The sequence below is a fragment of the Ambystoma mexicanum genome, chromosome 6p, assembly GCF_040938575.1.
Source record: "Ambystoma mexicanum isolate Mex_15411 chromosome 6p, UKY_AmexF1_1, whole genome shotgun sequence".
NCBI lineage: Eukaryota > Metazoa > Chordata > Amphibia > Caudata > Ambystomatidae > Ambystoma > Ambystoma mexicanum.
The window spans coordinates 1,087,627,680-1,087,651,704 of record NC_090935.1 but is presented as its reverse complement, the minus strand read 5'-3'; the positions used below and the strand labels follow the sequence as shown (position 1 = coordinate 1,087,651,704).

General features: G+C 46.2%; 1 protein-coding gene across 13 annotated transcripts in view; it reads right to left on the bottom strand.

Moving 5' to 3' along the window:
- Positions 1 to 24,025, bottom strand: part of CDC14B (cell division cycle 14B) — a 1,298,523-nt gene that overhangs the window by 803,567 nt on the left and 470,931 nt on the right. For all 13 annotated transcript variants that reach the window (XR_011280342.1, XR_011280341.1, XM_069625680.1 and 10 more), the window contains exon 3: positions 6,238 to 6,313. Coding sequence is in view for 11 of the 13 variants with exons in the window: in XM_069625680.1 (XP_069481781.1) it covers positions 6,238 to 6,313 (76 nt within the window). In the remaining 2 variants the exon portion in view is untranslated. The remainder of the gene's footprint in view (positions 1 to 6,237; positions 6,314 to 24,025) is intronic.

Sequence of the window (24,025 nt, the reverse complement as noted above, 5' to 3'; positions counted from 1 at the left end):
CCTGAGCAGATACACACCCTGTACCGTCTGGACCAGGACACCATCACCAGCATCATGTACATGACACATGACCACATTGTCAGCCTCATAGACATCAGACCTGCCATTCCCCCCCTCTACAGAAGGTGGTGACTGTGCTCCATTTCCTGCCACAGGCACCTACCAGCATACAATGGGGCAGATGCATGGCATCTCACAACCAGTATCCTCACGCACGCTGAACCAGGTACTCGATGCCCTCCTGAAGCATGCACGGGAACACATATTCCTGCCACGGACTGCCCAGGAGATCGCAAACACCAACGCTGGCTTCTATTCACTGGCTGGCATCCTAAGTTGCATCGGGACCAGCGACTCTACCCATGTGGAATTGGTGGTCCCACATCAAAATGAAGCAGTCTACCAAAACACAAAAAAATTCCACTCCATCAAAGTGCAAATGGCATCTGGCGCTAAGAAGATGATCACACATTGTTGTGCCCGATTTCCCGGATCAACCCATGATTCCATGGCATGCCACGCTACATGGAGCGACAAGCCGGTCAACGTTCCTGGCTACTTGGTGAGTAGCAGGGCAAGCACATGGCAGTGTGATGTGGTGGGGAGAGATACATACTCCTACTGAGTGTTGACTGTCGTCTGTAGGATAAATGGACATACAGATGTAGGCCAATGTCCATCAGGGAAGGCCGCAATGTCCTTGAGGAGAACCCACATGCAATTATGAGCTGCACAACAGAGTACAATCCAGGTTTCCGAATATTGCACATCCATCCACATCCACATTGAACATCATGCCACACCACATACCACACAAATCAGCAACATGGCGTCAAGATGGTACTACAGAATCAGCACAGCACAACATCAAGACAGCAATGTGCCCTTGAATGCATGCAAAGGTAACACCCCTAGCCATACCAATGAACCACACACCTATAGCACCACTGAAGTGATGCCACACAGCATGGCAACATCCTGGCCATCGCCTCTTGCATGGCCAGGCGGGACACGATGAGCGTTAGCATCTGATGTATCAAATGCAATGAGATACAAGGGAGAACTATTATGGATGGAGATGGGTATTGTTGCCCTGATGTATGTGGTGAGGCCCACAAAGGACGCTGTCCCCAATGAAGTACACATACACAATCATGGAGACCAAGCCTGTGTTTCAAATTTTCAACAGTGTATTGTGATCGTAATGTGTACAAAAAGTGCATGGCCCCAACTGTGCAAACACCCTTTCCGCCCCCTCCGCCCTCCCCCCATAACACTCCCAAAAACACCCTTTCCCCCTCTGCCCTCCCCCCACAACACTCCCAAAAACACCCTTTCCCCCCTCCCCCACAACACCCCCATGTGAGTTTCATAGTGTGCAGGTGTCCTGTTCGACATGTGCCAGCAAGTTCGTGATGGCCCTAATTCTCATGGGCTCCTCCTCCATTGGGTGGTTGCGATGCCGTGCGCCTCATGTTACGCAGAGAGCGGCGGCGGGGGCTTGTTTGTCGGGAACTCGCAGAGGAGGAGGTGCCCGGCTGATCCTGTGGGGGGGGGGAGGGGAGGGAGGTATTGTCGCTCCATGGCATCCGCAATACGTGTGAGTGCCTGCTTAAGTTGGGCCATTTCCTCACAAATCCTGTTCGTGCAGGCCTCCATGGCATCCCTTGTCTGGCTTGCATAGGAACTAAGGTCATCCCTCAGACAGGCTGCCTCTGCCACATGCTGGCCAACCAGTAAGGTGATTTCGACCTGCCTCTGGCTGATGGTAGCAAGGTCGTGTCGACTGGATCTAGCTATTGGGGTGGCTGCTGAGCCCTGGTCCATGCCTCTGCCATCAGGTGAGGACACCTGAGGGCTCCATCGCCCTTCCACAGTCTTGTTGCCGGATTCTACATGGCTACCTGATGGTGATAATGGCCTTGGGCTTGGCTCAATGGACCGTGGTGGGATGGGGGTCTGGCTTTGAATCAGAACGTCAATTGCCTCCTCAACGTCCGAAAGCGGGGCGGTGGCTACTGCCTCACCAGTGGAGCTGGTGGCAGCAGAGTGCGGGCCCTCCGTGCTGGTTTCCAATGTCATGGGGTACACTGCCGTGGGTGGAAAAATTGCAGCAGCCGTGGCCTCAGGCTGTGTAGAACCTGTGCTCTTGCTGCCTTTGCCTCTCTGCTGCTGATCACTCCTCCCGGTTCCCTTTGAGGTGGTGGCGGTGTCCCCTCTGTCATGTGTCCTGGGCTTTTTCTTAGCTGGTGGAGCAGGTGTCACAGTGCCCGGTTCATCAGTGTCTGTCTGCGACCCTGTAGGGGACGAAAAAAGGGAATATCATCTACGTGCCTTATGCAGAATGTTTACGTCATGCCGCTCGATGCATTGGGGCCTCTTTATTTTGGAATCCGGTAATGGGGATGTCGGGTGGGTCATGCATGAATGGGTCTGTGTTGCACATGTATGTGGTGATGCGTGCATGTAGGTTTGTGGCTGGATCGATGGCCTGATTATGGACTCATATTTGGGGGGCCCATCACCCTTCACTGTGCATTGTTTGATGTATACACTCACCTCCATCTGATGAAGTGGGCGCACCATGCTCCATGTCTCCAACACCCTCGATCGATTCCACACCAATTGTGGCGGCGCAGGTCTCCTCCCACTCCTGGAGTTTTATAGGGGAATCTGCGCCACCTCCTGTGGCCATTGCCAGCTTGCGATTCACGGACAGGATGTTCCGTACCCGGACCCGTAGGTCGTCCCACCGCTTTCGGCAGTCCTCGATAGTGCGGGTGGTGGTGCCCAACGCACTGACTTTGTGGGCATCCTCTGCCCAGATGGCCTTTTTCTTGAGGAGTGTCTCCCACCGCATGTCATTTGTGAAAACGACATTGGCATTTTCCGCAAGTGTCTGAGTAAGCATGATCAGCTCCTCGTCGCTGAATTTTTCTTTTCGCTGGCGATCAGCGCCTTTCTTGACAGCCTTGGGCATCTTCGCGCTGTCCTGGATGATTTTGTGTTGGAGTCTTGCCGAAAGAGGTCCTGGATGCAGAGAATGGCAATGGATTGTGTTGTTAAAGATGGCCGCCGTATTCCTTCCCGTTCCTGTGCGATGACGCTATTTCCGGTTCCGCATTTTAACGGTTATCGCTAATAGCGGTGACTGCTATTTGCATGCAGAGTGAGGGCGGAGGTGCTATCTGCACTTTCGTCGAAGCCGGTAAGGGACTTTTTTGGGTCTTTAGCGGCATGGCGCTATGCTCGTGTCCGCGTACTCGTAATGGTACGCTATTAGCGCCCTCTTGCCAAGGCGGACACGTTAATGGCGCCATGCCGTTAAATGTCGGATTTTACCGCACAACGTGTAATGAGGGCCACAGTAAAAAGACTTCTAGGTGCACAGACATCTTTTTACATTGTTGGTTATTAATGACAAGTGTGCAAATGCTCACTTGCACAATGTTGTACCCATTGAAAAGTAATCACCGGAGAAAAAGGGCATGTTTATATACAGGTGGTTACCTTTCAGCTCGTTTTGAGATTGTGTTGTTGTTAGGCAGAATCCAGTGCAGTTCCCTTAGGGAGCACTACACCAGATTAGGACTACAGGTGAGAGCAATAAATCCCCTTTGGTATCAATCTGTACCACAAAGATTTAGTTGGTAGCTGTGGCTGAGCAATCAGACTTATCTCAAGAGGGAGATGAGCAGTATTCAGGGTTTACACAATAGGCCCACTAGACTATGGCACAAGGAAACACTGACCAAAGCTTGTAGTTAAAAAGTAAATATATATTTATTTTAAGCATGTCTAATCAAAACACATCACACGTATCAAGCAAGTTAAATTAAGTCAAGGAAAAATATACACACTCCCTATATAAATTGCAGACCAAGTGAACCAGAGTGAAAACTGAGCAAAAAGGCACAGTGAAAACTACACACAAGGGAGGTTCTGACAATTTCTCACAAGGGAGGGAAAACACAAGTTATTCAGAAATAGCTTCTTATACACCCTAGCAACAATAAGCAGTACTTAAATGAAAACTGAGCAAAATGGCGTGTCACAAGATTCAACAGTGGGAAGGAAAGGGTAGTTATAAGAAAGGGGTGCACCACACAGTTCGAATGGAGAATCAATCTTGAGAATGCAGATCTAACAAATGTGTCCAGAGTCAATAGGCCTGTGCCAAAGTTAGTGGTACAGGGCAAGGGCCCAGGAACAAAATGTTCTCGTAGCTGCAGTCAAGTCTTTGGTTAACTATATTTGAAAAGGTGGTTGCAAGAGTTGAAAAGACAATGTTAAGAGAGGGGGGAGGCCAACCCAAAAGGTAGTTAAAGGATTTCAAACATCTTTAGCACTACCGCGAAGAAAGGGCAGCCTGGCGGAACAATGTACCTTTAAAGTGAAGTGGCTCCTGTGGTGGCGGTTGTTCCTGGTAATTCCTGCAGTTCGAGGGGTCCAGCACAGGAAGAGAGGCTCTCGTCGTGGAGGAAGATTCGAGGTACTGCACTACCCAGGGATGAAACCAGCCGCGGTGCTGCCAAACGAAGTTTAAAAGGTACGCCCCTTTTAATCGCGGTCTGGGTCGATAGCTGCTTGGCCATCCGGTCTCCAAGTGCAGGGCACTGGCGATTCGACCACAGCAGGTTCGGGAAGGCGATTGGCAAACTGGTTGGCCCCACCAGCTCAAGGGAAGAAGGCTCTTTCAGATGAAGATCTCCTCTCGTTGTGTGGAGAAAAGTGGTGAGACGCTGCAGCACGGCTTCACCGGTGGTTCTGTCGTTGCAGGTGTCTTTGGCTTCTCTCCTCTTCGGCTTCTTAGTTCCAGTGGCAACATCTTGCTCTTCCAGTCCTCAGGACCCTGCTTTTATGCAAAGAGAGCCCCATTCATACAGCCTAGCTATCACTTGCACAGTGGAGTGGTCATCTTGGCGGGATACCCTCCAGCCTATCAGGATAGAGTGCGACATGGGTTGCGGAGGCAACCCTGTCCAGGGGTCCTACTCCCCCTCCCACACAATGGACCCACCCCAGACTCAGTGGCGCCGGAAAGAGGGCTTCTGGGCAGAAGCCCGCCAAACGGACGAACAAAGGATCCCCGACCTGGGTTAGGATTGTAGAGAAAGACACGAGAAAGAAGTTATATTAAAGTTCTGGCAAATAAAACCCACCGGAGCAAAGTTAATATTAAAATGCAACGGCGGTATGTTAGGGGCTGTCAGAAAAAGTGGTAGCCTCAAACAATGGGAAAATCCCATAGACAAATATTTGCGGTCGAATATTTTTGGTAGTAACCACTGCCACCAGCCAGAAACTTTTGAGAGGGGTACTGTATGGTACCCTCTCGAAAATGGACATAGGGGAAAAACGATTAACCCCTTCCAGTACCTCCATAGTAAGATGGGCTGTACTGCTTTTAGTGCACAGAAATTCACTAGTAAAGTCAATGGGGACTTTACATGCCCTGGGAGACAGTAGTCAGTCCCAGGGTATGGAGTCTATGTTTGGGGGTCGCTATGACACCCCAGTGTCACTGCACTGAGGGTGCTGTGTAACACAAATGAATAAAGATGGTTCCTATGGGGGGAGAGAAAATCCCATAGGCATTAAACACAAAAATAGCCTAGAACAGACATAGCAAAAATGCCTAAGAGTGGGAAAAAGAGTCTCACTCTTAGCAGGTAAAAAGAAACAAACCCTTCAAATCCAAAGCAAAGCTCCTGGGGGACTCTATAGGTAAGGGAAATTAGCCATAAAGTGAGAATTCTCCCTAACAGTTGTCACCACCTCAAAATGTGCTGCATATTAACCACGAGTACCTCATTATACTCCTATGCAGCAATTACTTTTCATGGATCAAAACGGTGTGCAATTGAGTAGTTGCACACTTGTCATTAAAGAGATATAATAAAAAGACTTCCATCTACACTGTGGACTTTTTATTTGATAATGATTACTAATAAAAAATGTGCAAATATTCACTTGCACCCTTCATTTAAGCTCCAAAAAGCCAATGCTTGCACACTTTGTATTAATTACAGACATTGGAAAAATACCTTGGTCTACTGCAGTCAACATAAAACTTTATCGCAAGTCTACTACTGCTCCAAACTGTAGCAGGGCGCCTGTGGCAACAAGTCTGTAAAATTGAAGCGTTCATAATGGTTTATAGTGCTTAGCATTGTCTGGAAGTGCGTGTTATTTGTATCATAAAATGAAGAATAAAACTTCAATTCATATGCTTACCTTAAGTTTCTTATTCAGCTTGCGACAATATCTGTAGAGCATCGCCAAGTTGAGAGGTCCAAAGTCTGCATAGAAGCTTCAAGAACAAAACAAAAGTGAGCTTAACACAATACGGTAAATGTATGAACATCTCTATTATAACATAATTTCACATCCAAAAATGTAATCTTATATGGTAGAAATAATTCTTCAATGCAAACAATATACAATTCAAATAGAGAATTTGGTCACTCGAGAGGCAAGGTCTACCATGTTCTTTTGGAATGCAACTTTTGTAAAGTGGTGAAGTCTAGTCTTTGGTGGTGTTTCGATAACTGCATTAAAAATGATGACAATTGAACAGCGTTCTATACAAGAATGTATTGTTCCAAGCATGCCAACAGGAAATACAAAGTAAAAATATTTCCATGGTACTGCCAAATTTTATCTGACTTTAATCACTATTGCATCATTAGACGTATAAAGGCATTACAATCTCAGTGCACTGTAAAAAGTATTAAGAGTTAAAACACCATAACCACCACAGGTGTAAAATGCATTCTCAGTACAGTTTTCCACAAAGGGTTGGACTGGCAGCATTCCAATCAGTTGCTAAGTAACAGTTTTAAAAAATAATGTTCTCTTGCTCCACGCTCTCTGCAGGTATTTGGCTATAGCATGCAATGCAACAAGTGCTTTTATGCACTGACCCTACTGTCCTGGTTGACACCTTCAACCATACTATGCTCAAAGCCCTTGACCTCATTGCCCCTTCAAAACTAAACCTAAACCACAAGCTCACCTCAACTCCTGGTTTACACCCCAACTAAGAATTCTTCGTAAAAAAAAATGAATCGCTGAATCACACTGGAAGAATAATCATACAGAAGTTAATAAATCTAGTATCACCCTAGCTACATTAAACTATAAGGAAGCTATACTCTAGGCGAAAAAATACACTTAAAACAAACGTATTGAGAAAGCTAAATCTAATACTAAAGAACTCTTCAGAATCTTGAAAGAATTGGAAACCCCTGTCACTGCACCCGACACGTCCAGCGAAGATAGCACCTGGTGCACGAATATCCAAAACACTCTCCTTGGTAAGATAGCCACTCTCCAAGCCAAAATTAACGATAAACAGACTAATCTACAATCCAACATGAACCTAACTCTCTCCCAACTATAAACAACTCTATCCCAGATTCTTTGACTCTGTTCAGCTTCTCACCTTTATCTATCACTGAAGTGGAAAATATCATCAATAGCCTCAAACCTTCTAATTGCCAAGGGGACAGCGCCCATCATCAAGGAAGCAGCCCACAAGCTAGCTCCATTCATCACTACTCTTATCAATTCTTCCTTCAGCACGGGGACGGTACCGGATAATTTTAAGGATGACTAGGTTATCCCGCTCCTAAAAAAAACAACCTTGCATGCCAATATACCTACAAATTACAGGCCCATCACCACGGTGACGTTCTAACTAAAAATCCTTGACCGAGCTGCATACCTACAGATTCAAGACTATCTTGAATCTAATAAACTATTGGGTATAAGGCAATCTGGGTTTCGGCCCTGTCACGGAACTGATACTGCCCTCATCGACCTCAAAACACAGATCGAATATTTAAGAGACAAAGGTAAACTTGCTCTACTACTTCTTCTCGATCTCTCTGCGGCTTTTGATCTCGTCAATCATCAAATTCTGTGTCGGCACCTTAAACTAGCTGGCCATTTTTCTGATAGAGCCACAGCCTGGATCAGTTCATTCCTGGACAACAGATCAATGCGCGTCTTCTCCCCACTGGCAGAAGCATCCCCGGCACCAGTCACCTGCGGGGTACCATAAGGTTCTTGTGTCTCTCCCACGTTGTACAACGTGTTCACAAAACCTCTAATTGATATTTTGGGCTATCTGGGCGTCACATATACCAATTACGCTGACATCCAGATACTTATCCCAATCTCAGGAGACTAAGTCGCTGACTCTCTCTCTGTAAATGCCATCTACCTAGTCATCCAAGCCTGGATGGCGCAACACGGACTTTGTCTAAATGACGAGAAGACAGAGCACCTCATTCTCGGCTCTCCTCAAAAACTATCCAAACTGGCCCCTGATTCCAACTCCATCATTGATGGTAACAATAATAATCAAGGCCTCTAAGGACAATAAAACGTTAGGGATTTACCTCGACTCTACTTTATCCTTGGCCAGACAAACAAATGCAGTTTCCTCTGCAGCGGCATACACCTGCAAGCTTATTACAGCCAGCTGCCCTTTCCTTTCACCAGCCAACTGTGTCACACTTGCTAGGACTTTCATGCTGTCAAAAAGACTACTGTAATGCCCTCTATCTGCGCGCCAACAGATGTAACTTAAACAAGTTACAAATCATCCAAAACAATGGTATTAGAGCCACTCTCAACATCCCTAGGAACCAAAACATTTCAGACACAAGACGTAACCTACGCTGGCTCTCCGTCCCTCAATGAATTACACTGAAAACTCCTGCTCTCACTCATAACTGCCTATCCAACCAAGCTCCCTTCTACTTAGCCAACAGATTCACCCTCCACAACACTACCAGACCTCGCAGAACTGCTCAGACTAACTGCCTCTATACCACGCTTCAACCTTCAAAACGTGGGCTATTTTGCGACTTTTATGCTGCTCTATGCACACACACAGAGCCCCAGACTGGGCGGAAACAACATCCTACCTTGACTCTATAGACCGGCCAAGCCAATTGGAAGCAAAAAGGGAAAATCTGCAATCTGCGATAGACCCACAAGAGGTGCTTCAAGCTATCGAAGCCCTGAAAGGGCATAAAGCCCCGGGACCAGATGGCACGACTGCTTCCTTTTATAAAGCCTCGGCCCAGATCCTGGCAAAACAGCTAGTGAATGTATATAACCCAATCAGAGAAGGGAGCGGCCAACCACCCTCCATGACCGAGGCCCGAGTGGTCCTTATTCCAAAACAAGGGAATGACCCCCAATTATATGTGTCCTATAGACCAATTGCACTGTTAAATCTTGATGCTAGATCTTTATGAAAATACTAACAAATAGACTGGAGAGATTCATTCCTCTGGTGGTAGACGCAGATCAGTCAGGCTTTATCTGGAGACTGGCAACATTGGATAACATTAGGCGGGTACTACACCTGGTAGACAAGTTGGGGAGAAATCTGGCCGAATCTCTGCTGCTGGCCTTAGATGCAGAAAAGGCTGTTGACAGGGTAAACTGGCCTAGTTTTGGAAGCAACTCTGCAAATACAACATCGGGCCTAGAATGAGACAAATGTTTCTGGCAAACTACTTGGCACCTACAGCACGACTAATGGTAAACAGGGTTCTCAAAGAGACAATCCAACTGGGGAGGGGTACAAGGCAGGGCTGCCGCCTGTGCTCACTGCTATTTGCCCCGATTATCGAGCCGCTAGCTGTGCATATTCGGATAAATGTGGACACATCAGGCATCTCTTTTGGGGACGCACAACATAAAATAAACTCCTATCAATATCATATTCCCAGATGTCCTCACCTGCCATAGAAAAGGAGCCGACCTCCTTTGGGCGGCTATCTGCCTTTAAGATTAATGATTAATATCCTGCCTCACTAAGAGAATATCTAGAACATGCTTATCCATATAGGAGGGTTAATACATTGATAAAATACCTGCGAGCACATATCCCTCCCAAGCTATCGGACCTATCTGGGGTCAACTATCCCCCCACTTAGCCGGGTAATTAAGAAGAACTTGAATAGGTGGAGCCACCTACGCAGGGGCGTTGCTGGGGGGGGGTAAGGGGGCTATAGCCCCTGATCTTTTGGTTGTAGCCCCAGATTGTATCTCAGGAACTGCAGCCAAAAGACTAGCTAGCCCCCAGTCCCAACAGTTCCAACATCTTTTCCAGACCTAGCAACTCCCCTGCACCTACGCATCTCATGGTTTGGTAGGATGTCTGTATTATAATGTATTTTTTGCCCAGGCTTCTTGATTTCTTTCAAAAATTCTCTATCCCCAGCCCCAAATGGATATTAGAGACATGGGAGGAGATGCTATTTCAATTGTTATGGTCGGGGCGGCACACCTAGGGTCAACAAAAGCACTCTTCATGCATCAAGGGCACGGAGAGGTCTAGCTTCCCTCACCTTTGGAACTCCTACAGGGGCACTCAGCTGCGCCAATGGTTGACTGGGTCGAGGAGAACTCTGGGAAGAAATGGGTAGAAAAAGAGCATGCAGTGGCGGGGCACCACCTGTGACCACAAATATGGCTCCCGCAGAGCATGAGGGCGCAGAGTCTATATGTGAACCCCCAGACCAGGGCTTCACTGGAGGTTTGGGTTGGCCTGATCTATAATGCCAAATTCACGACTTTCCCCTCTCCCTTTACGCCTATAGTACACAACTAGGACTAAAGACAAGGAACTCCTGAACTGGATGAAGAACGGAGTGCGGAAGATGGGTGACATGTTTTCAGTTGGGAGAATACGCTCATTTGAGGAGTGCAAGCAAAAGTGGGGGCTGGAGGCAATCTATAGGTTTTGACATATGCAAAGCAGGTATTGAGCACCACCTCACTGTGCCTGTAAACGCCCGCTCAGAATGCCCTGCAGCATCATCCTCCCACAGCCAGCACCTATCTAGCGGAGGTACGCCCCAACACCCTTCCTCTCGCACCTGCTTCTACAGTTCCAGCCCCCGAGCACTGCCTCATGGAGCCTCAACATGGCCTTACCTCACAACACAACCACTGCTCTCTAGTAACACTCACTTCAACTATTAGGGATCATTGCCCATATGACACCTTACAGCACACCCCCTGATGTCCTCCCTGCCTCCCCGAGCTGTCTTCACCACACACATTTTCCACATACCCTTGTACCCCCCCCTCCTCCTTCCTTTCCCCACCCTTAGCATTTCCTTCCTGGCAGCACCAGATGGTTGGGCCCTAGGAGGACCGACACTCATCCCCATGACACACTACCTAACCACTATGCTAACACACCATTGCAACCACGTGCTCCCTCACCCCAGTGCTGGCCTGTGCATCAGGGAATGAATTACAAAGCTACTGCCCCTTTGCTGAGAGAACCTACCACTGATCTCACTATCAACACATGCCTCAACACAACACAGAAACCCACATTCACGAGGTCACACAGGCCAAAACCGACTTGCTCATCTTTCAAGTCGGACTTATCCCACCCTGTCACCACTCACCTAGCCTACCCATGAGACCTTCAGACCCACAAATCCACCCTCCGTTATCGCACCACAACTCAAGGCCACCTTCCCGATTTCACACCATCACATATCATACAAAATTGCCACCAACCTCAATCCATCCACCACCTACCCAACTTCCTTGATACTCTCTTGCATCCTGATCAATGCTAGGTCCATTGTCCCCCACGATGTGGGCATCCATGACCTCATCACATCCAACAACACAGACACCATCGCCATCACTGAAACCTGGCTCACTCCAACCATATCCATCACAGTACCATCCGGATATACCATTATTGGAGAAGATAACCCACAGGCAAAGGAGGAGTCGTCGCCTTCATTCACAAAGCCACCCTGGCCCTCTGACCTATAAGCCCCCCTTCTTTACCACACTTAAAAATCATCTCAGCCAAACTAGCCTGTTCACCTAATTCAACTATCGCACTTCACCTCGTCTACCAGGCACCAGGCCTTCTAGCCTCATTTGAAGAGGACCTTACCCAACTCCTCTCGATCACCCTAAAACCATCCACCCAGCTGATCATCCTAGGTTATCTCAATCTAGGTTACAATGACCCCACAGACTCAGAAGTGACATCCCTTACCTAAGCCATGACTGACTTTGGGGCCACCCAGCTTGTCCAAAACCTTCCCACATACATGGCCGAACACTTGATTGGATTCTCGACCATAATTGTAACATCTCCATCCTCTCTTACACACCCTGCCCCTGGACTGACCACCATTGCATTAGCTTCTCTATCCCTACACAAAAAAACAAAGCACGATTCACAGAGGCAGCAGAAGTTTACAAAAAAACACCTACAAATCTAAAGCAACTACCTACAAAAAAGAATCACTGAAACTGCTTGAAACACCCGAGAATTGTTCCCCATCCTAAGAGAATTAGAATCCCCCATCACTCCTCTCTCCAACGTCACTAAACACGCTACCTAGTGCAACAAAATTCAAGAAATTGTAACAAATAAAGTCGCACAACTTCAGATTAAAAGTAAAGCTAAACTCGTCAACTACCCCACAAATGGGTCAGGACATCCCCAGGACAATCAGACTCCCATCGCCCAACTGTTTGAATTCAAAACATTTCAGAGATTGATTTAGCTATCATTATCGCAGGTCTCAAACCATCCCGCTGCATGGGTGACATCTGCCCTGCCACTTTGGTAAAGGAACGTGCAGACCCCCTCTGATCCCCCCCCCTTATCACCGCCATTGAAAACTCTTCATTTAATTCCTGCTCCATCCCGACCTGCCTTAGAGTCATGGATCACCTCCCTCCTCAAGAAACCTTCCTTGGACCCCACTATCCACACCAATTATAGACCCATCACCACAGTGCTTTTCCTTCTGAAAATCATCGAGAAAGTAGCTTATACCCAAATCCAAGCCTTCTTGGAAACCTACCATATCCTCAGCCCTTGGCAGTCCAGCTTCCACCCCGCTATGGGACTGAAACAGCACTCCTTGATTAGAAGTTAGAAGAATCAGCTTGTCGAGGCTAACAATGCAGGAAAACGTTCTCTCCTCCTCCTGGACCCATCAGCGGCCTTCGCATTGGTCAACCACCAAACCCCCAGTGGCCGCCTCATTAAGGTTGCAGGCTTCTCCTCCAAAGCAGCCAACTGGGTTGCTTCCTTCCTGGCCAACAGATCCTTCAGAGTGTTCTCTGATAAAACGTCGGCCATACACACTCCTATATCCTGCGGTGTGCCCCAAGGTTCATGCGTCTCATCCACTCTATATAACATTTACACCAAACCTTTATTTGACTACCTTGAGCGCTCAGGTATCACCTTCCCTAACTATGCAGACGAAATCCTCATTTCCCTTTCGGGTGATTATAACCAGGACTTGGAGTGTAAAGAAAATCTATGAAACAATTCAACATTGGATGGCCCAACATAGTCTGAACGACGAAAAAAGCCGGAGCACCTCATAGTTGGGACTCCATCCACCTTGGCACGCCTCGACTCAGCATTCAGTTTCTTCACCATAAAAGGGCATAAAATTCCACTCTCACCATCTGTAAATACTCTGGGGGGTCTACATTGATGCCTCACTAAGCATGTCATGCCAAATCAGCCACATAAACTCTTCTGCAGCTTACGCTAACAAATTGATACAAGCAAGCAAACCATTCCCATCATCTGATAACCGCCTCACCATCGCATGAGCCCTTGTAGGTTCAAAATTGGACTATTGTAATGCCTTGCTTTGCGGCTCATCTGACAAAAACATAAAACAGCTCCAGGTCATACAATACAACCCCCTCCCGGCAGCACTGGACCTAAGCAAAGTTGACAACATCTCTGAAGCTCGGAGATCTGTACACTGGCTCACCGTCAGAGAGGATTATATTCGAAATCAATTTTATATTCAACAAGTTCTTGCAAGTGGGCAATGGGTGCTATAGTTTGATGTAGCGAATGAATGAATGCGACATTGCTGTACAAAGTCAATGGCTGGTTGGTTACTTGAGAAAAATCAATATAATACATCTTTAAAAAGAAATATTTCCAGACACACCATTAGCACTGGACAAGGAATGTAATGGGGTGCCAACAACTGGCATACCCAATTACTCGAACACAGCATTACAGCTGCCATGTGCCTCAGCATGCCATGTGCTTGCGTCCCTACCCCAAAGTAGTGGTCTTCTGTGGAGTATCACAGATTGCTGCATCTGCACCATAACAGGTGATGCTGCTCTGGCGCCCGCTTTTCTGTCGTGACGGATGATGTGGTGACAGCGTGCCCAAGTAGCAGCGATTTCAGCATAACAGTTGGTACCATAAGCACTGTGGCCTGGGCAGGCCTCTCAGATGGTTTGGCTGTGGCAGCCGATTGTGCTGGGATCTGACAAATAAGGGTATCCACCGGCATCAGGGTGTCGAGGTGGAGAAAATTATGGAAGGGGTTCATGGGTGTTATCTACTTTGTGGCACTTTCTCGGGGTGAGGGTGCTGTAACTCTTCAAAGGTGAATTTTCACTAACCCTGCATATTGTATAAAGGTATGCACCACTTGACTCTTATATTCCTATATTCTTTGCACTTAACTGTACTGGGGTCCCCACCAATAACGCTTGGTGAAATTCTGTGTGTGGGATTTATTGTAAAGGGCATACGATTATCATATTCCGATGGTCCTTTTCTTTTTATGAAATGCTAATAAAGATATTGTTGAGAAATGTTTTCTCTTTAGCTGTCCTTATACAGGCACACAAGACTACAAGACTAAAACAAAGGCTGAAAGCTTATTACAGTACTGCTTTCAACACAGTTGCAGCCGGGAAGCCCCCCTTGTATTAGTTTAGTAGCAGATATAATAGTGGCATAAAGCACATTTTGGGCCCCCTCCTACCCCCAACCTCCTCAACAAGGTATGGGCCACGCCACACTCCGGGACAACCTGGACCACTAGGCATGCTCAATGCCCATGAGAATCCTGTCGCTGCAGGAACATGCACTGTGAGGGGTCAGAAATGTGAGGCGGACATCTTTGTGAAGATTTTTCAAAAGATGTCATTTTATTAACTCAAAATGTTGAATAAACGCCTCACTATCCCTACCCCGACTAGGATTTCCCTGTCTAAAATAAAGGAAACACTAACATACGGTTTCTGTCCCTCACACGTGTACATACAACGCAACAAGGTAACATGGCAATTCAGAACCAACAAATAAAACTATTAATTTTGCATCATAGTAACTGTCTCTACTTATTCTCTGGGTGAATTCCCCTTCATCAGATTCAAGCAGGATTCGATTCAACAGTTCCAAAAGAATAAGGAAATTCTGTCTTGTAACAAAGTTACAATACAGTTCTTTAGATTCCAACTTGACAACAAAAGTTCCAATACTTCAGAATTGTTGAATAAGGTTTTTCCTCTTGCACTTGTGAGATCAAAAACTCAAAACAATCTTCCTCGTAGAAACCAAGAATGCTTTCTTAGTTCATCAGGATTAACATAAATTGTCTTGTCAGGATTATTCCGCAGCAACACGCTTGTTCTAACAAGGTTAGATACTTCTGCAGCAGTTCACAACACTTGTTTCAGCAAAGTAAGTTTGTCAGTATATTTCTGTTTCTGTAATATTTCACCAAGACAATTTAGTGGTCTCTACCACTTCTTTACTACTTTTCAACACCACCTCACAGTGCTTCCTCAAATTCCACCTGGTCCACTCACCTGCCAGCCCTACTAATAAAACGTTCTCTGTTCTGGTGTACTCTCCTGCCAGGCCAGAATAAACTACAGGTAGGTCTGTGGTAAAGATCAGCTTCCAACAATTTAGCAATGTCTCTTGCTTCACAACATCATGTTTATGCTTCACATTGTTATACACTTGTGATTGCCACACACGCACACACACTGCAAGTTATGCTCCACTCCTGCATACCTTCTACCAGAAGGGCAGCCTTCTTGCCACTCTTCTTCCCCCACTTCTTCTTTAACCAAATGCCAACAATAATTCTGTCTCACTCTGACTCTTCTTTGGGTTTGGCAATGTGGGTTTAAGCCAGTTCCTTTTATGAGATTCTTCAAACATAGGCAACAGGATTTACAAACATTTGGATTCTAATTTGCCCCCTCTTTGCTTTGGCAATGATTGTTATCTTAAACTTGCCTTGTTATATTTCTCTTTTGGCTTTGGCAATGGTAGTTTGTATTGGGTTCTCCAATTATTGCCCCCTTTTGGTGTCGGCCTTCAACCTAACCCACATGCAGATAATTCGACCCGTTTGCTCTGGGGATCAAGCTCTTAGTATTCCACTTGCTTCTTTCCAAGTCAGCTTGGTTTACAAAATAACAATGTCTGCTTTTTGTCAGTTCGTTATTCAAAATTACTTTTCCTTTTGAATTTCGCTCTATGCATATGGTTTCTAATATTAAGGAACCTGGTCTGGGCAAGCGAGTGGTTACAGAGCACTCCTCTGTCACAATATCTTAGTGAACTCACCGGGTCTGTCGTGTGTGTCCGTTTGCCTAGCTGCCTTAAGGTCCTCTGCTTCAGTTGTTTCACGCGGTCCGGAGAACCTGCTTCCTTCAGTCTCCTGCAGCCCGCACCACTCTAACAAGGAGATCTCTTTGCTCCAAAGGCTCTCCGGTGCTCACCTGCCACTGCAGACAGCCTTACTGCAGGGAAAGCTTTAAAAATGTACGCTTCCCACTGCGCGCCGGCTGCAAATAGTGCTTCTAGAGGCAAATACCCTCTCATGACCGGCAAATGCGCGACACTTGACAGTGGGCCCGGCGTCTTCATTCTACTCCAGATTGTGCTTCTGCTGCAACGTGGAGAGTTCACAACTCCTCTAATAACTACTATTGCTCTGCTCCTTCTCCTAACTAATGGCCTGCATGAGGGGAGGGGGGCATTTAAGCCTTCCAGTCTCCCTCAGGTGTGGATCATTTCCACTAATAAGCCGACATTTGTAGTTTTGTGCCCCTTCATTCCTCTTCTTCAACCCAGTACTTCGATGGATTATCGGACTTGGAGTCCATAATGTGAGAATCAGCTTTTCTAACTTTTTCTATTTTACGATAAGCCTCCAGAAGGGTGGGGCCTGATGGAAAAATGAGAAAGGGCGTTTCCCCATTTCTCCTGACCTGCATCCCCCAGTCATGTGATCCTGCAGAACACCATCCACAGGGTCAGGATCAGAAAGAGTCTGTCTTTTCCTGGACACATGAGAAGGGTCCCAGGCCAGGTTTTCTGTAGGTATCATCTCCAATTCATCACAGCACACTGCTCTAGAAGAAATATGTAAGTATGTTTTTTTTTATCAAAGTTTAAATCTTTCACCTTGTGTAGAAACTAGTGCTGTTGCCTGGACCGTGGCACCCAAATGTACCAGCCAATGGTGGCTGATGAATGTTTCAATTTGAAGGGCGCATATATCCGCCACAAGTGTGCGAGAGTGACTAGGGTTTCAGGGCAGAGGGCTCTCATTCCATTAGGAATAATGGAATAAAATGGTGTATTTTACAGCACAATCACTGTGAATAATTCTGTAAAAAGCCAGGCAGTTTGCAATTGGTTTTGTAGGGTAACTCATGAATAAAATTCAACAGATGCAAGTAGTCAACAGTGCACAAAAGCATTTCCCCAACACATTTTATATCTTTCCCCACAGTATATGCCAGTATAAAATATATGTTCATGCTGTCAGTGCCCATACATTTCCATGCTGGCTGCACCAGCATACTCCAGTAGTCCCATATCAGAACATACTCCTATTTGTTATGCATATAATGGCAATAATCACACTACAAAAAACATACTTCTGATGGCTTTGTCATTCAAAAAGGCCATGCCACAAAGAGCAAGCATATCCAGCGTGGTTCTAATGTAGGTCAGTCTAGACAATGCAAGAACACTACTTATGCCTGCTTGATCATAGATGCCCAGTACAAAATGAAATGACAGTAAGAAATGGCTAACTGGCTGCACCAAAATGCCAGTCTAGCTACCCAATAATGCTAATCAAGTTGGCTTTGCCCAAATATGGCACTAAAACATGCAATGCCACTTTAAGGAAATGTCAACAATTCTCCATAGCCCCTGCCCGCGACACCACCCACTTCCTTGCACGCACAATCACATTACTACCCATTCAACCTTCACTCACCCATATACCGTCTTCACGGACTGCATGCTCCACACAGGCACCCACCCTGAACATTCACATTTGCACATGCATTCAAAACATTCACACTGCATTCTCCACATATGCACCCACACAGAACATTCAAAAACACACTGCATTCTCATTCACACAACATGCACACAAACGCACACAAACAATTTTATCAGTTTTCCGCACTTGGTCTGCCAAACTCTGTACGCTATCTCCAGGCCTCAGGCTCCCACGGCCCACGCAGACGGGAACCAGGCAGTTTCCTGGTTCTTTTATGACGAGCAAGGGGAGCAGCACCTTCCCGACCGCCAGCCCCCTCACCCGCAATTGGTTCAAGCCCAGCCCTGACTGTAGTGCGGGTGAGGTGCCCCCGCCCCACCCAACATGGGGCAGGGGGCCGCCCTTATATTATCCAGCAGTTAATCATCATGAATTGTGCTGCACACCAACCTGTTAATGCTGTGATTTCCATTCGGAAGGTCTGTGAAAAAGACACCCATCTGCCAGTCTGAATGTGTTATAAGAACTAAAAGTGCAAAACAAACTCCTCCTTTCACAAATTTAGGGGAGCTAGCCCAAATGTGAGATACCGCTGCAGGGCACAGACAAATTCATGGTCAAGGATGGAGAGGTTGTCTTCTGCACCCCAACATCCATGAAATGAACTTGGTCCCCTCATGCACCAATGGTAATTTCCTCCTACTTGGCACACATCTATCATGGATTCTCCCATGTAGGAAGTGGTATGATTGCTACACCTAGTCAAGACTGGTATGCGCCAGACTTTTCTGTCATAGCACAAGCGTATTGTAGACTGGCAGTTAAATAATATGGTAAAAGCACTGCCAAGGACTTAGACCCGTTTTTCAATCTGCAAATTGACTTCATCCAGCTCCAGAAATCCAAGGATTCTAAATATGTCCAAGCGATTGTTAATATTTTCCTCAGACTGTATTAAGGCCCATCCGTGATGCAGAGTGGACAGTAAAACAGTCAAACTGCTTAGTGAGGATTTCATACCACGATTTGGAGTGCCTATAAGCTTAAACAGTGAAACGGGTACCCATTTTATCAGGCAGATAGTGGAGGAGCTGTGTACAGCAGTAAATATACAACACAAGCTTCACTGCCCTTAACATCCTCAGTCTGTTGTGGCAATGGAGAAAAAAAAAACAGTACTTAAGAATAGACTGGTGACTTGCGAAGTACAGCTACCCTAGAGACACTTCCTCTTGTATTGTTCAGTATATGCAGCATAGCCAATCTTGCTCAACTATTGTAGGGAATATCTACTGTCAAGCATCTGCACTTACAGGTACAGGACGCACCACTCAAAAAGGACCTGAAAAGCTCTGCCACTACGGCGTCCAGCTGGCATGGACCCTACCTAGTACTCATTAAGATGAATATGGATATAAAGTGAGGAAAATAGCCAGCTTATTGTAAAAGGTGTGTTCCAACTGGAAATGCAAGATAGGAGGTTACTGGTTAGTACGCTAGTAGGACTTAAGCACTTCACAACGTTAAAGGTTTAATACTGGGACCATCAGACTGAACTAGAACATTTGGTTAGGGGCCTGAGGAGAGCTGATTGAATTGACACGGTCAGAAACTAGCAGGACCCGGTTATCGAAACAGATATAGGTCATGGCAAGGTGGAACCTGTGATCTGGGAGGTTACAGGGAGTGTGGTGTGGACTTGCTTCTAGGATTCATCCCATTGCCTGCTAAGTGTAAGGAAGGGGAGATTCTATACCTTTGACAGGCTCTTCCTACCTGACCATCGGATACAATATTATGCTAAAGTATTTGCTGCAACTGAATCCCCATTATCTGCAGCCCCCATTCATTAACTTCCCATTCCTTGTACTTTTACCAAAAAACCAGCAGTCCCAAACAAGTTAAGCCTGCCTCCACCTTTGCAGAGGTCTAACTTACATGGATATTGTTTTTTTAACTTGTTTGTTTTATAAATAAAGAACCGTTCAAGGAGAGGGTCATTGTTTGGTACCAAAATGATACGGTACAGGTAAAGGGGCGGGACAGAACGCCTTATAAAGGGGCGGGACAGAACGCCTTATGTGGTACACCAGAGACCCAGCACAAAATGTACTTATCTGAAGCAATGGAAACAGTGGCCATACCAACATATTGTGACAGATGGGGAAATGGGCAAAGAGTAATTTCTTGGCTGAAAACGTAAGCGGCCAAAGTCACCTCAAGCGCCAGACTGTCCCCTCTATCGTGCCACTCGCAGTGCCCAGCGCCACCTGAACAACTGTAACCACGTGTGCCTTCTTTCTTACCTGCTTTGTGCTTACCTGCTTTGTGCCTTCCTGCTTATCTGTATATAATTGGCCTGCAGGCTTCCTACTGATTTGTGTATCTTATTCTTGTTTTTATGTATATTCTCTGCAATGTAACCAAGTTTCGAAAATTCTTGTAAAGGCTGCGCCCTGATACCCCCGGGTACACTTGCGCATTATAAATAATAAAAACAAACACATTGTAACCTTGTGTGCTCATTTGTCTATATTATATCTATGTAACTCATTGTTGATTTGAATATATTATTGGTGGACCATCTTGTCTCTCTGTATATTCTATGACTATTGTAACCAAGCTTTGCATATTCTTGTAAAGGCTGCGCCCCGATACCCTCGGGTACGCTCGCGCATTACAAATAATAAAACAAACATAATTCAAATGGTCCCTTCTCTGATATAGTCACCTATTTGACAGCCAAAAATGGACAAAGAGAATTTAGCCCATTTGGCTAGAGCTAGATGTAGTTCAGATGTTTTTTCATGCTTAATTATTCAAGCTCCCATTTCTCATCACAAAACCAATAGAGTTTAGAGCGGTCACCAGGATGGCAGACCAGAAACTGATATGATCTAGTGAATATGATATGTTTCGGTATAGGTATACCTTAGCTAATGCTTATTGGAGAACTCATTTCAATTGCTTTTGCCTGCATTTCAGGTAACGTCACAGTTCCAGTTCCCTGGCAAGTATTGATGTCTCAAAATAGTAAATGATAACTGTGGGAATCGGGTGAGGGATGAAACAAATATTGTCCTCGCAGCTTTGAACGTTTAGAGTGGCCAGTCTCTTAGTGACTGTTCGGGTAATCGAGAAAAGGCCAAGGACTCATCACCAGGGTGGAACTGACCAAAACTAATACAAATATTGGAGAACTCCTACATCTCTGCACTGAGCATTGCAACAAAGCAACTGCTGTTGAATCCCACGTGGAATGTCACCACAGCGGGAGCTGCCTTGGAATGGTATCTTGCCTGTGCAAAAGTGCAGCACTGTTCACCAACTCATAAGAATTAGTGATGATGTGAAACATTAAGCCTCGCTATAACAGTCCAAACAATCTGGAGTGCTTGGTGAGCTGTGGCCTTGGAGAAAGGCGTGGAAGGTCAGAAGTTGCAGCAGTTGGTGTGCTTGTTTCAAGCCTTAGGGCCCATCAATGGAGTCTGGGCCCCAAACAGTTCAATCTTATAGAGCCCTGACCGGGATGCTCTTGGGACTCGGTGACGCATCATGACATATTCCAAGTACAGATTCCAAGACAGCCATCTCGGTGCCTGGCAGTGCCCTGGGGAACTCCAGATATATGGATAGGTTTAGGAAAAAAATATATATTATGACTTCTCATACCTCCTCAGCTGTAAAGTCTAAGTAATTTAGAGTCAGGTCAAGTGATGTTGGAAGGATGCAGGACATGCAGGGAGGAGTGGGCTCAGGCAAATAAATACATGAGGCTCTCAGAAGCTGTACATGGGTAAGTGGAACACCATCGGCAGACATACATGTTCTGCTTATAACAGAACTTTTAGTGCATAATGTCTTATGGCCTATGGTGAGGAGAAAACCGGTAAGCTTAGAATACGAAATGCCCCCACGTTTGGATAAACAGGGTCCCACACATGTTTTAGAACTTCATAGTCCAGGAAATGACTGATGTAAAGAAACAATTCCACACCTTAGAAACCGTCTTTGAAACGAAAGCGAGCACTTCAGGTCGTCCCCCAGTATGCCACTCGGTGCACTTCTTCCGATTTTATATGCATGATAACAGACAAGTGTCAATGCTAGACCCGACATAGTCTGCAAAATAGGTTTAACACTTAATTCTGCTCTTTTAGCGTGTACAGTTACACTTTAGCTTACTTTAATGCATTTGTACTGCGCAACAATGAACCAGTGGGCAGGATGGCGCGGACAAGACTAAACAAGAAAGAGAAATGCGTGTAAAAGCCAGGGGTGAAGTACAAGAATTCACTGTAACTATAACTGGTGATGCATACTGTTGTGCATACATTGCTAATGTCAAGTTTCCATTCAATTACAGATCACTACTAAATTGCTAGAAGGAATCAAATGTATTCAAATCCATATTTGCTGCCAACACGCGTTTCGACCACCCGGTCTTTTATCAAGGAAGACTAACATTTGATTACTCCCTTAATATTGCATATTCAAAATTACTTGTATATCGATTTCTTGGTTATTTCTCAACATCTTTTTGCCACCCCTAACTGATAAAGTAATTCTACTGTGTGCCTGTTTTTCTTTGCCTCGAAATAACAAAGTTACTCACAGTAGTGACTATCTTACACCTAGTACATAATCCTCTTCCTCCATACTTGTGGGACATTACGTCCTTCGAGACGGAATGGAGCACTTTTGTCAAAAAGCATCAAAAATAAAAATGTTGTCCTTTTATTTTTACGTGCCCTCCTGAGCTCCGCATCGCCCTTCTGTACTTTTCTATCACCAGGTCGGAGACCATTTAAGCAATAAGGAACAAGTTACTTACCTGTAAATGTTGTTCTCCAGCATGGGTCTGGCATGGATTCACATGCTCATGAATATTCCTCTTCGTCATGCTGGGAATTCTCGGTAAAGAAAAAAATCAGTGGTCTCTGGGTCATACTGCCGTCAGTCAATGACTGCCCTCTACCTAAGCCCCACTTCTGGCAGCCATCTTCAGATTTGGTAGCACGTAAAGTGGCAGTAGGACCAAGAGAAGTGCCGCAGAGGGGTTCGGGGGAGGGTTTGCATGTGAATCCATGCCAGACCCATGCTGGAGAACAACAGTTACAGGTAAATAACTTGTTCCTTCTCCAGCATGGGGTGTGGCATGGATTCACATGCTCATGAATACAAGAATACATACACACATGCACAACCACGGGAGGTGGCAAGGCTCAATATTAAGCATTTCTTACCTCCTCACCAGGCTCACCTTCCAGCAAACATGTTGCGCAGCACTGCTTGGCCAACTCTGGACTCCTCCCTGGAATCCCGGTCGATGCAGTAGAATTTCGTGAAGGTGTGCATCAACCTCCACCTAGCTGCCCTGCAGATGTCCAGCAGGGGCACACCAGACAGGAACGGCGTAGTAGCAGCGGTCGCTTTGGTCTCTCGGACGGCCGGGCAATGGTCGGTTTGCAAACCGGTGACAGTGCATGATGCAGCCGGAGAGCCATCTGGAAATGGAAGCCTTTGAGAGGGCCTCCCCTTGGTTCACTGGGCCAAAGTTCACAAACAGCTGCGAGGTCTTCTGAAAACTCTTTGTGCAGTCCACGTAGAACTTCAGCGCTCTAGCCACATGCAGCGAGTGCAAAGTCCTCTGAGCTGGCGAAGGCAACAGGAAGAAAACAGGCAACACCAAGGGCTTGTTGAGGTGGAAGTCCAACGGCACCTTGGGCATGAAGGAGGGGTGCATCCTTAGCATTACCCTCTTATGGTGGAATGTCAGGTACGGCGACTTACAGGAAAGGGCCTGGATCTCTCCCACTCATTGTGCGGGGGTGATGGCCACAAGAAATGCCGTCTTCCACGATAGGAATTTCAGCGGCGCCGAATGAAAAGGCTGGAATGGC